The sequence below is a fragment of the Canis aureus genome, chromosome 19, assembly GCF_053574225.1.
Source record: "Canis aureus isolate CA01 chromosome 19, VMU_Caureus_v.1.0, whole genome shotgun sequence".
NCBI lineage: Eukaryota > Metazoa > Chordata > Mammalia > Carnivora > Canidae > Canis > Canis aureus.
The window spans coordinates 2,910,140-2,923,890 of record NC_135629.1 but is presented as its reverse complement, the minus strand read 5'-3'; the positions used below and the strand labels follow the sequence as shown (position 1 = coordinate 2,923,890).

Sequence of the window (13,751 nt, the reverse complement as noted above, 5' to 3'; positions counted from 1 at the left end):
GGCCCACACACAGGGCAGTGTTGGTAAAGAGACCTATTCATTGACCTCCCTATTTTTTTTTTTTTAAATTTTTTATTTATTTATGATAGTCACACACACAGAGAGAGAGAGAGGCAGAGACATAGGCAGAGGGAGAAGCAGGCTCCATGCACCGGGAGCCCGACGTGGGATTCGATCCTAGGTCTCCAGGTTCGCGCCCTGGGCCAAAGGCAGGCGCTAAACCGCTGCGCCACCCAGGGATCCCCTGACCTCCCTATTTTGATTCAAGCAAATGCAACTTCTGTGGGAACCACACTAAAAGGATTAGAAATTCCCTGTTTCATGATTCCTAGTGGTTGAGGAAAGGCAGGAAAGTGCTTCTGACAGTCACACCTGCCATTCTGGAATAACTGCTTGTAATAATATTTGACCCTTCCGTGTCAATGGAAGACTGAGGGTGGAGCCAGGTTTCCTGAGCTTTCCTGCACCTGCACATGTGTTAGAACTTGTTTCACACTTAATACCCAGCAGCCCTCTCTTAACCATGGAGATCAGTGGCCCCAAATCTCTACAGGAAGAATTTATTTTTATTTTAATGTTTATTTTTTAGATTTTATTTATTTATCCATGACAGACACAGAGAGAGAGAGAGGCAGAGACATAGGCAGAGGGAGAAGCAGGCTCCATGCGGGGAGCCCGATGCGGGACTCGATCCCGGGACCCTGGGGTCACGCCCTGAGCCGAAGGCAGACACTCAGCCGCTGAACCACCCAGTCGTCCCTATTTTTATTTTTTTTAAAGATTGTGTTTATTTATTTGAGAGAGAGAAATCATGAGTGGGAAGAGGAGCAGAGCGAAAGAGAGAAGCAGACCCCCCACTGAGCAGGGAGCCCTAGGTAGGGCTCTATCCCAGGACCCCAGGATCATGACCTGAGCCGAAGGCAGGTACTTAACAAACTGAGCCATCCAGGTGCCCCTGCGAGAAGAATTTAATGGAAAAAAATAGTGAAAGGGGCCAAGGCAGAAATGATTTGAGGACAATTTTTATAACTGTTTCAATAAGGCAGAACAGCAGAATCAACATACTTGTCACAGCAACATTAAGAGTATTTGTGACCTCTCTGTAACAGCACTGGGTACATGACTTTGTTGGTTCTGTTCTCCAGGAAATTCTTTTCTGTAGGACAGAACAAAGTGTTTCTTTTTGCCTTTCTCTTTGTTTTGGAAAAGCCCAGGAGTCTTCTTGAGTAGGGGAAACCCCAGTTTTTCTCCCCAGTAATGTCTCCTTTACTCTTACACAGAACACTTCCCTTCTGATGCTCCAGGTCCCCAAACGTGGGATTTTTCCCACCCCCAAACAATTCTGTGACAACAGCTGGGTGTTCTGTGATCAAAGTCAGTGCTGATGCTGTCTACTTGGAAGCAGTGGAAACCTGCAAAGTCACAATGCAGATGGCCATCCATTGAGTTCTGCTGAGGTAACAGACGTCCTCGCCATGCTGAGGAGATGTTTCCCAAGCCCTGCCCTGAACACTCACACTCAGTAGTTTGGTCCTGCCTCTTGAAGCCCAGCAGGGTGGAGCCAGCAGAGATGAAGTTATTTCCCTGTAGTTGCCCTTGGATCTTACTTTCTCCCTTCCACCTCAAGGTATTTCTGGCATGTTCCACTCTCCTCAGACCTCAGAACATGTACAGAAAGCCTGCGGGGGTGATTGTCTCCAGGGACAGGAACAAGGGTGGAGGAGTGGCAAGAAGACTCACAATTCACTGTTAACTCTGGTCTGCATTGGAACTTCTCACACATGCATCGATTCACTTAGCTTAATCATAGTGACATTGTCTTGCACCCTGCCTACCCCGTGCCAGACTCTGTGCTACGCATCCAACCTGCTCTATCCCAGCCAGCCCCGTGAGCTAGATAGGATTCTTAATTACCCTTCTTTTGCAGAGACATAAAGAAGGTAAACCAACTGCCCAAGATTGTGTAGTTCAAGTCACCAGAGCCAGGGATCGAATCCAGGTCGTCTGGCTCCAAAACGTAGAGATTTCGCCACTGCACACCACTGCCTCTTGTTAACACAAAACATCTTGAAAGAGTTGTTGCCACTTATTTCCCACCCACTTCATAGCTCAATGCAGTCTGTTTTCTGTTCTGGTTAATCCGTGAACTGGGTTCTCTCCAAGGTAATAAATGGCCTCCTTGTCATTAAATCTATTGAACACGTTCCAGTCCTCTTGTTTGACTTCTGGACAGCATTCCACTCTTGGTCCTTCTTACAACATGCCATACTTTTAGAGTCTGTGAAATACACCTTCCAAGTGGTCTTCTTCTGTCTCTTTCACCTTGGTAAAGTCTCTTGTCCCCATCCTCCTCCATCACCTCCTCCTTCCCCTCACAAAGATCTCTCCTGGGTTCACTTCTCCCTCCAGTTCATGGTTCCTGGGCAATCTAATCCATCCTTATGACATCGAGTAGACCACTTATGTCCAAGCCCTTATTTGGGGCTTGTCCTGACTCTCCTATTGCATCAGCTACAACCCATCAGGCTTTGGCTTGGATGTCCCAGAGAGGCAAAAAGTCTAGAACTACACATCACACCTCACTTGCCACCACAAAAACCTACCTGCTCCCTCATGTTCTGACCCAGTGAAACAAACCAGACACTCAAGGGTTAGCTTCTAAAAATGTTTATTTTTTAATGATTGATTGATTGATTGATTTACGAGACAGAGGGAGAGAGAGAGCCGAAGAGAGCTAGAGAGAGAGCACAAGCAGGGATAGGGAGAGGGAAAAGCAGACTCTGCCCTAAGCAGGGAGCCCAGGATCCTGGAATCATGACATGAGCATGATGCTTAACTGACTGAACCACCCAGGTGTCTCTAAAATATTTTTTAAATTTTGATTCCAGTATGGGTACCATACAGTGTTATATTGGCTTCAGGTGTACAATATAGTCATTCAACACACAACACCCAGTGCTCATCACAACAGGTGCTTTTCTTAATCTGCATCACCTATTTCACCCATCCCCCCACCCACCTCCCCTCTGCTAACCATCAGTTTGTTCTCTATAGGTAAGGAGACTATTTTTTTGGTTTGCCCCCCTCTTTTTTATCCTCTTTGCTTGTTTTGTTTCTTAAATTCCACACATGAGTGAAAGCATATGGCATTTGTCTTTCTCTGACTGATTTCGCTTAACATTATACTCTCTAGCTCCATTGCAAATGGCAAGATCTCACTCTTTTTTATGGCTCCATAATATTCCACATATATATGTATATATACAAATACATATATATACATACCATATATTCTTTATCCTTTCATGCCCAAATGATGGACACTTGGGCTGCTTCCATATCTTAGCTGTTGTCAATGATGCTGCTATAGGGACCCCTGGGTGGCTCAGTGGTTAAGCGTCTACCTTTGGCTCAGGGCATGATCCTGGGGTCCTGGGACTGAGTCCTATATCAGGTCCCCGCGGGGAGCCTGTTTCTCCCTCTGCCTATGTCTCTGCTTCTCTCTGTGTGTCTCTCATGAATAAATAAGTAAAATCTTTTTTTTAAAATAATGCTGCTATAAACATAGGGGTGTATGTATACCTCTGAATTAGTGTTTTTGAATTCTTTAGGTAAATACATAGTAGTGTGATTACTGGATCATAGGGTAGTTCTATTTTTACCTTCTTTTTTTTTAATTTTTATTTATTTATGATAGTGACACAGAGAGAGAGAGAGAGAGAGAGAGAGGCAGAGACACAGGCAGAGGGAGAAGCAGGCTCCATGCCCGGGAGCCCGATGTGGGATTCGATCCCGGGTCTCCAGGATCGCGCCCTGGGCCAAAGGCAGGTGCTAAACCACTGCGCCACCCAGGGATCCCTATTTTTACCTTCTTGAGGGAACTCCATGCTGTTTTCCACAGTGCCTGCCCAGTTTGAATTCCCACCAACAGTGCACAAATGTTCCTTTTCCTCCACATCCTCACCAACACTTGTGTCTTTGTGCTTTTGATTTTAACCATTCTGACAGATGTAAGGTGATACTTCATTGTAGCTTTGATTTACATGATGATGAGTGATGTTGAGCATCTTCCCATGTGTCTGTTGGCCATCTGGATATCTTCTTTGGGGAAATATCTGTTTATGTCTTCTATCCATTTTAATCAGATTATTTGTTTTGGGGGTGTTGAGTTGCCTAAGTTCTTTATATATTTGGATACTAATCCTTTATTGGATATGTAGATCTGCAAATATCTTCTCCCATTCTGTAAGTTGTCTTTTAATATTGTTAACTGTTTCCTCCACTGTGCAGAAGTTTTTATTTTTGCTTTCATTTCCCTGGCCTCGGGAGACCTATCCAGAAAAATGTTGGCATGGCTGATGTCAAAGAAATAACTGCTTGTGCTCTCTTCAAGGATTTTTATGGCTTCAGATCTCCATTTAGGACCTAATCTCTTTGACTTTATTTTTGTATATGGTGTAAAAAAGTGGTCCAGTTTCATTCTTTGGCATGTAGTTGTCCAGTATTCCCAACACCAGTTGTTGAAGAGACTTTTTCCCACTGCATATTCTTGCTTCCTTTGTTGAAGATTAATTGACTATATAATCATGGGTTTGTTTCTGAGCTTTCTATCCTGTTCTATTGATCTATGTGTCTATTTTTGTGCCAGTAACATACTATCTTGATTACTACAGCTTTATAGTATAACTTGAAATGTAGAATTGTTGATACCTCCAGGTTTGTTTCTCTTTTTCAGGATTGTTTTGGCTGTTCAGGGTCTTTTGTGATTTTATACAAGTTTTTGGATTATTTGTTCTAGTTCTGTGAAAAATGCTGTTGCTATTTTGACACGAATTGCATTAAATCTGTAGATTGCTTTGGGTAGTATAGACATTTTAACAATATTTGTTCTTCTAATCTATGTGCATGGAATATCTTTCCATTTGTTTATGTTGTCTTCAATTTCTTTCATTAATGAATTAATGTCTTATAGTGTTCAGAGCATGTCTTTTACCTCTTTGGTTAAGTTTATTCCTAGATATTTTATCTTTTTTTTTTTTTTTTTTTTTTTTGGTGCAGTTGTAAATGGGCTTGCTTTCTTGCCTTCTCTCTCTTTGCTTCATTATCAGTGTATGGAAATACAATGGATTTCTGTGCATTGATTTTGTATCCTGTGACCTTACTAAATTCTAGTGGGCTTTTTGGTGGAGTCTTTAGGGTTTTCTATATATAGCATCATGTCATCCTCAAATAGTGAAAGTTTTACTTCTTCCTTACTAATCGGAATGCCTTTTATTCCTTTTTCTTGTCTGATTGCTGTGGCTTGGATTTCCAGTCCTATGTTGAATAGAAGTGGTAAGACTGGATGTCCTGGTCTTCTTTCTGACCTAAGGGAAAAGCTCTCAGTTTGTCTCCATTGAGTATGATGTTAGCTGTGGATTTTTCATATATGTATGGCCTTTATTATATTGGGGTATATTCCCTCAAAGCCTATTACATTGAGGGTTTTTATCATGAACAGATGTTGTATTTTGTCAAATGCTTTTCTGTATCTATTAAAGTGACTAGATGGTTTTTATCCTTTCTCTAATCGATATGATGTGTCACGCTGACTGATTTGCAAATATTGAACTACCCTCGCTCCCAGGAATAAAGTCCACTTGGTTGTGGTGAATGATTCTTTCAAATATGTTACTGAATTTTGTTTGCTAATATTTTGTTGAGGATTTTTAAATTTATGTTCATCAAAGATATTGACCTACAGTTCTCCTTTTTGTATTTTGTCTCTATCTGGTTTTAGTATCAGGGTAATGCTGGCCTCAGAGAATGAATTTGGAGAGTTAGGTTTTCTTTAGGTGGGTGCAGTAGAAGGCTGGCAGATGGGCAGGGGCACACACCACCCCAAGAGGGCTGCTTCCATCCAGCCATAGTGTTGATCATTGTCAGGTACAGATGTGGCCCATGTTGCCAGGATTTTTGCCTTTGACCCGAAGTCCAGAAATCAGCACTATCATGTGAAATGTCCTAATTTTCAAATGTTGGCTACTTATTCAGGTATTTTGAATGTTGGCATCAACCAAACTCAACCTCCTGCTAACCAGATGCAGTGCATAGCCTGCCAAGATATACCTCTACCTGCCCACTCTCCTGAGGTGCATGTGCTCTATTCCATGGATACAGGGATTATTTCTGGGCCAACTCCCATGTCTCTGACCTGACCTTTCTCTTCACTTCTAGATCCACAGATCCAGCCTCCCTACAGGCACCTCATGCTCAACACATCCAACACTGCAGGCCCTTATGACCATATCTCTCTGCTCTTTGAGAGAAGCTGGGAATCTGGATTTGCATGTAAAATTACCAATTTAAAAAATTCACATTAAAAGTTTTTTTCAGACAAAAATGTACCTTTTCTTGGGCTGCCAAGCTGCCACCCCTGATTTAGTGCAAGCTGGCTGCCCACAGGCACTGTGTTTAGTACTGCGTAGATATGATCTACACTGACTATGGCCAAGCCAGGAGTGAGTATTCATATCCCCCTGATTCAGGTGAGGAGACAGTCTTAGCAAGGCCAAGGAAGTTGCTGAAAGCTACACAGCTGGTCAGTGGAGCATATCTCAGAGTTTAGGTATTTTTGCTCAACTTAGTTTTCCCTCTAAGTTTGTACAAAGTCTTACCTCTTCTCTATTATTCACTCTAATTACCATCTCCATTCCCAACCTCCACTTCTCTCTGTCCAGGAGTGATTCAGAGTTGAAATGTACAACAACCCAAATTCCTATGATTGCAAATGGCTGTAGAAGTTAACTTGCACATACCAAGATTTCTAATGAGGGAAACTCCTGGCTTTCTTATTGTCTCCTAGTTTGCTCCTACTGCCTTTCTCCCCACAGTATTTCCAGCATGTTCTGCCCAGCACAAACCTTAGAGTATCTCTAGAAGGCCACACAAGACCTCAGTGGGAATAGAAAGATACTCCTTTTACTTAAATTTCTGCCCTGCCTTTTTATCACAGGCTGTAGGGACAGATCCTGCCAACTGGCACTCTTCTGAAAGATGACTGTCTCTAGAGTGGTCCAGTCTAGAGAGACTGAGTCCCTATATCTCTGTGGGCACATGAGTAGGCAGGGATTGCTGGATTATATTACCAGATATAGGATATCTGCATCTGCAATGGCACAGGAGATATGCTTTTCCCTATTACTCCCACTAAGTTCAACTAAAAACCCTGAACATCATATATAAGACAAACTGAAGGAAACTCTAAAAGAGGAGACAAAAGGCAGACCAGCTAGGGACTTCAGGAGCCAAGGAACAACATGGTGGCAAGCTCCTGGGTTTTTTGTGTTGCCTTAGATATTGTAGTCTTTGAGCTAGAGAAGCCAACAATCCAGAAATGTCATGGGCACAGACCAAGCGATACCCAACCAAAGCCTGTTTTTCCACCTAAAGAACCAGGAGAGAGAAAGCTGGACAAGACAGAAAAGCTTCAGACATTGACCTTCCACACTAATCAAACAACACAGAAGTAAAACATTGCTCACTCCCACACCCACCAAGGCTGAGTAGGCAAGCTGGGTTTCTCGCTCTACCTGGGAGTAATGAAGCCACACTGCCACCTGCCCATCCCCTGGCCTACAGCAGTATTAGAGAGGACCAGCAAAGACAGAAGCTTTAAATAAGATCCAGAGTCTCACCATACAATACAAGACCAGACTATCTGGGTTTCCATAGAAAAACACACATCTCAGCAAGAACCAGAAATACCTGAAGTTGGATGGGAAAACACTGTATAGGAACGCCTGGGTAGCTCAGTGGTTGGGCGCCTGCCTTCAGCTTAGGTCATGATCCTGGGATCCGGGATCCAGTCCCACATCAGGCTCCCTGTGAGGAGGCTCCCTCTGCCTATGTCTCTGCCTCTCTCTCTCTCTCTCTGTACCTCTCATGAATAAATAAATAATTTTGTAAGACAGTATATAGATGCCAACAGAAAGAGCAGTGATTTTAAGGCAGCCATGATAAAAATACTTCAAGGGGTGATTACAAACATGGCTGAAACTAATGGAAAATAGAAGGTCTCAGCCAAGGAGGAGAAGATCTACTAAAGAACCAAAGGGGAATTGGAGAACTGAAAAATTAGACAGCTGAATTTAAAAAGCTCAGAGGATGGGTTCAGAGGCAGAATGCAGGGGAGAGAGGAAAGAAGCAGTGAACTGGAAGACAGGGCACTAGAAATTACCCCATCTGGACAATGGAAAGAAAATAGACAGGAAAACAAATGGAGTGGGCCTCAGAGACCAATGGGACTTTAACAAGAGATCTAACATCATACCATCGAGTCCCAGAGGGAGGGGAGGAGCAAAGATGCTGGGGAGGACAAGGCTAAAAGTCAAGAAAGAGCCACAACACTGAAGGTTGACAAGGGTGCTGAGTAGCTGGATGTCTCACCCATTCTGGGTGTTCATGTGAAATGGCATAGACTCAGGTTCACACAAAAATCTCTAGGTGAGCACTGAAAGCAGCTTTATTTGTGATAGCCCCAAACAGGTAATGACCCAAAGTCCCTCAATGAACTGTGATTCAAGTTATAGAACATTCTCGAAATGAGAAAATTTTAGAAACAGGAGAACAAATTAGAGCCTGGCAGGGGTTATGGAAAAGATGGGGGTGGGAGGGAAGTATCTCTGCCTAGAAAAGACAACAGGATGTGCTGGAATGTTCTGCATCTTGACTTTATCAACGTCAATATCCTGGTTGTGATATTTTCCTACAGTTTCCCAAGACGTTACCAATGGGAACCTGGGTAGAGGACGCATAGCATTTCTCTGTGTTAGGTGTTAACAAGTGCATGTGAATCTACCAGTATCTCAAAATAAAAAGTTTACTGGGAAAAAAAAGAAAAAGAAAAACCAGATATACAACAGCACAGTCTCAATCTCTAACCTGCTGGTTTCCCAATCTGCTGACCACATACCACACTCTCATTTATGTTGGTAACCGAGCAAGCAAAACTTCAAGCTCACTACCCCCATTTCCACAGAGGCTCTGCTGACAACTTCAGCAAAATCTGTCCTCCAAACTTTCACACTGTCTATTTAAAGTTTTGGAATGTTGGAGCTGGAAAAAACTGAAACAACAGCTGCATACACAAGATGGACTGGTGGGCTCCGGGCCCCCCATAACATCTTTCAGATCCCCAACTGCCCGGCTTTGAAGAAATTACCATCCCAGTAAATACAATGTACTTAGCAGGGCCCCTGCCCCAGGGCCGCTGCCTCTAGACCCTGCCTGCACGGATGTTGCAAAACAGCCCCTCAGAGAAGTCATTTAGCTACGGCTTCTGTATAGCAGGCCTGGTGAACTGCTGGAGGCCAGAGAGCTGGCCAAGCCACTGGGCGGCACTTAGGACCCATAGCTTCTCAAAGGCTATTGTTTTATTTCTTAAGTTAGATCACAGGCTCTAAGCAGCCTTGGCCCCCTGCACGCAGACAATGTGACATTGAGATACCAGTTTCTGGAGGACAGCAGTTCTTTTCACCATTGGTATGGCATACAGTTATGTGAGAAAGAAGGAGAGGCACAAAGGCCAGCTGAGGTCAATGTGAGCCGGGGACGTTTGTCACACTCCTTGGGGACATAGGTATTGTTGCATTCCGGCTGCAGGTGAGGAGATTAAGGCTCACAGGACAAACGGAGAAGCTGGAGCAGGTGGTCTGGACTCTAAGTCCAGTGCTGGTTCCTGGACCTCCACAAGCTGCATTGCGAGTCATTCCAGATAGTGTTCAGATCTTCCTTGGCCTGTGTGGATGCACCAGAGATTTCCTTTCAGGGCCCACCTCTTGGGACCTGGGCACATTGCTGGGGACGGCGGTAGAGGGACAGGCCTACAGTCTGCTTCTAGCCCACCTCCTGGGAGGTGTGCACTCCCACCCCAGCTTTTTATGTGTGTGTCTCCCTGGGGGTGTGAATGTGTGTGTACGCGATATGAGTGTGTCTGCCCATATGTGCATGTCATGTTTGTATGCTTGTCGCTCTGTGTCTGTGTTCCTTTCTCTGTGTGTCTATGTGGGTTTGTGTATCTCTGTGGGTGTCATGTGTGTCTTCGTGTACTGAGCACCTATGTGTTTGTGTGTCTGAGGGGAGGTCTATGCACATGCCTGCATGTGTGAACACGCAGCGTCTACATGTATCTGCATATGCTCCTGTATCATCTGGGTGTGGGTCTGCGCGCACATGTGGTCTGCGTGCGTGTGCAGGCTGTAGCTGCGGTGTGCGCGTGTGTCCCTAATGGTGCACGAGGTGTGCTGCGCGTGGGTGTGGCGAGTCCTCCCCCCGCTGATCCTCGGGAGAGCCCGGCTGGGTTCCAGGCCTCGTGACGGTCGGGGCGGCCACCCCGGGGCGCGGCCTCCCGCCAGGCCGGGCGGGGAGGAGCGCGTGGCCGGGTCCGCGGGCTGTGCCCCCGCTCCTCCCCGCGGGCCGGGCACACGTGGGCCCCGGGCGCCGCCTCCCCGCGCCGCCCGCCGGTCCCGCGTCCCCACCCCCCGGGCCGCCCCCGCCGCCGAGCCGGCCCGGGATAAAGTGGCAGCGCGGACGCCGCGCCCTGTCGCCGCGGAGCCGGCGGCGCGCACTCGGCCCGGCACCGGCCCGCCGCAGACGAGGACCCGCGGCGCTCGGGGAACGCGACAGCGGCGCTCGTGCTCGTGGCCCCGGTAACTGCCTCCGGCCCCCGCCCCAGCCACCGGCGCCGTCCCCGGGGGTGGGGAGCAGCCCCGCGACCCCGCACGCTCCGCGTGGGCTCCCGCGGCCCCCGGGGCGCGCGCGTGTGTGCGCGCGCGTGTGCGGGCGCGTGTGCAGGCGCGTGTGCGGGCGCCCCCCCGCTCCTCGCAGCAGCCCCCAAACCAACTTGTCCCCGTCCACTCCGCCTTCCCGGTCCCCGCCGTCCCCGGCACCGCCCGGCGAGCCTCCCGGTCGGTTTCCCGTGGCTTCTCCAGTGACAGCTGCGGGGCTCCGTCCCCGGCGCCGCCGGAGACGGGCAGGAAGCAAAGTTTGTCCGGAGCCCCGGGGGCGACTTTGCTCGGGGACCCGCCTGTGTGCGTGTGCGGGGCTTCTCGGGGCGCGCGGGGCCGGTTGCCCGGCTGCCCCGGGCGGGGGTGCGCGCCGGCGAGCCCTCCGCGGGTCTGCGTAGGGAAAGCGGTGACCTGGGCTAGTGTGGGGCGTCGCAGGCGCCGCGTCCCGCCCCCGGGCAAGGAGCCGAGCCCCGGAGAGCGCGCCCGTGCCCGCTGCAGGCAGGCTCCGGGCTCCCGGCTCCCGGCTCCCGGCTCCCGGCTCGGGGGCGCGGGGCGCGGGGCGCGGGGACAGGGGCTCGGGCGCTGCTCGGATGCCGCCCTGCGACCGCCTGGCTCTGATCCTCCATGCTGCCGCGGTTGTGGAATGCAAAAGCCAGGACATGATGGAAACAGGTTTGTCATGGAATCTTTGGAATTTCAGGCAGGAGGAATTAATTGGAGTATCATCCACCTCATTATTGTGCCCCTTTGAAACTTCCTTGGGGATTTTAAGATAGATGGGTCTTCTTGCAGCTGGGTCTTTATACCCACAGAGCTGACTGTAATTTCCACTTGATTACAGCTAAAATAGTCTTTAAGATGAAGTTTCCTGAAATGATTTAAAATAAACACAGATGGGAAGGGGGGAAAAGCTGTAATGAGGCACTTAAAAAATAAAGTGAGCATTTTCTGAAGAACAAATGGGATTTTTCAGTCTTGGAGAGATTGCAAGAAATATATGGGTTTTTAAAAAATCTTTGAAATGGAGGGTTTTTTTTCTTTTTTAACTGCTTAAAAAATATGACTGACACTGAATGAGGCTTTTCTCCCCATCCCTGTGTGTTTTGCCATATTTTTGAGTTTGGAACATGTCCTCTTTTTCCTTTCAAGGACCTGAAGATCCTTTCAGGATGCCGGAGGAAAGTTCCCCCAGACGGACCCCACAGAGCGTTCCGTACCAGAACTTGCCTCACCTGGTCAATGCCGACGGGCAGTACCTCTTCTGCAGGTACTGGAAACCTCCAGGCACACCCAAGTAAGTCTGCCCCAGAGTGCTGCCCGAGACGCACGGGGGATTGTTCTCGCCTGCCTCTCCTCCCACATCATGTAGCATCTCCTCCGGGGCCACTTTCTTCATGACCTACTTCACATGCATTTTCACATCAGGCACAGCACTGCTAACAAAGCTGAGATTTATACTTGATCTTTTTTTTTTTTTTAAATTAAGAAGCAAGAGTTATGTTTTCATGATAACCACCAGGATACGGATATCTACCTTCCGGCAGTTTTCAAGAATTCCACATGACTTTATTTTTTGTGCTGGAGTGAATTTCCTGTGGTACAGGCATTCCTTTAAAATCAAACCCAACAACTCAAACCACCTCAGCAGATAGGAAAATCAAAACTGTATCTCTAGAGTAACCTTTGTTTTCTTTTCCTGTGACTGTGGGTTTCAGAGGTGTCATATGTGTACAAGGAGGAAGAAAGGGGTCTGGGTATCTCCTTCTGCTTTCTGGCCAGCTCCATTACTTTGTACATTTTCCATCAAGGATTTGTCTTGCTATTAGAAACAGGCGTTGGGACTATACACCATAAGACAGCTGGTCTCCTGCTGCTTCCCTCCTCTTGTACAAAACAGGGAAAACCCTCCTTGTTTGTGTTATTCAGGGAAAGAAATTATTTGTGGGGACCAATTTGCCCAGTGATGAGTGAGCGTCTCCTGTCCCATGGATATTTTACCTGCCTCGCAGGCCTCTGGTCTCCCAGGGGACACGGTCTGATGTGAATTATGTCTCTCTCTTTGTGTTTCAGTAATCACCCAACCCTAGCACAGCTGTAGAGTCTTTCTTACATTTTCAGCAAGGTGTAGGTAATCCAGGTAGCTAGCTGCACATTAAAGATACAGAGATAGACACTTTTAAAGCCCTGGTTTAAAATCATAGCTTCAGGGCAGCTGTACAAACTAGCTATCATAATGGGCTGGTGAGGGTTCCTACCACTTCTGGCAATATCTTTCTTGAAGGTTTCCTCGAGAAGAGAGTGTGTATGTCTGTGTATGTGTCAGATGGAGAGAGTGGGGTAGGGAGGGAAGGAGGGAGGGAGGAAGTGGGAAGGAGGGGAAGGGTTATCAAGCATTGTCATTAATTCTCCATTCTGACTTCTCCACTCTGACTTAACTAGCTGTAGAATTGCATGGTCTTGGTTCAATTCCTAAGAACTCTGTTATATATTTGATCAATATACAAAAACAGGACATAGAATTGAAAGTACACATTTTTAAACATCCAGGTCCTGGACTTTGGGGTTCCTTGGTTGAGTGGGGAGGATGTCTTAGTTCGAGGCCAATGAAATAAGGGTAAGGAGGGCCTTGGGTCTCCCACGGGGGCCATGCAGGGCAGTGGGCGAGTGGTTGGGTGCGAACGGCCGAACTGGCTGCCCTTTCTTGGCTGTGAGTGGTTTTCACAATCTCCACGCTGATGTGGTACTGTGGGCAGTTCTCTCTACTTCTTTGCTTTTGCTCCAGTTAGCCGCACAAACCCCTCCCCCCCTCCCCAGGGGGTAGTTTGAACTGAGCTATCTGGGAAGTCAGGGTTTATGTTGTGGTGGCCAATGGCAGTAAGAACATGGGTGGCCAATGGCAGTAAGAACAAGGCAGTTGGGCCCTGGGAGCTGTGGAAGGAATGTGACCGGGAGGCCACTCCCTGTGTACGCCACCCCCCCAACACC

General features: G+C 47.3%; 1 protein-coding gene and 1 long non-coding RNA gene across 6 annotated transcripts in view; one reads left to right on the top strand and one right to left on the bottom strand.

The window, feature by feature from the left end:
• Positions 1-8,479: 8,479 nt before the first annotated feature.
• On the bottom strand, positions 8,480-11,206 carry LOC144289445 (uncharacterized). Its single transcript, XR_013357333.1, has 2 exons — positions 10,883-11,206; positions 8,480-9,777 (listed from the first exon to the last, which is right to left on the bottom strand). It is a non-coding gene; the product is annotated as an uncharacterized LOC144289445 (long non-coding RNA).
• MGLL (monoglyceride lipase) overlaps positions 10,531-13,751 on the top strand; it is a 114,545-nt gene continuing 111,324 nt past the window's right edge. For 2 of the 5 annotated variants that reach the window (XM_077857592.1, XM_077857590.1), the window contains exons 1-2: positions 10,531-10,688; positions 11,916-12,060. In XM_077857592.1, coding sequence (XP_077713718.1) covers positions 11,936-12,060 — 125 coding nt within the window. In that variant the 5' untranslated portion in view covers positions 10,531-10,688; positions 11,916-11,935. Of the gene's footprint in view, positions 10,689-11,281; positions 11,439-11,915; positions 12,061-13,751 lie in introns of those variants that run through there. The other 3 variants (XM_077857593.1, XM_077857589.1, XM_077857591.1) reach the window with 3 other exon arrangements.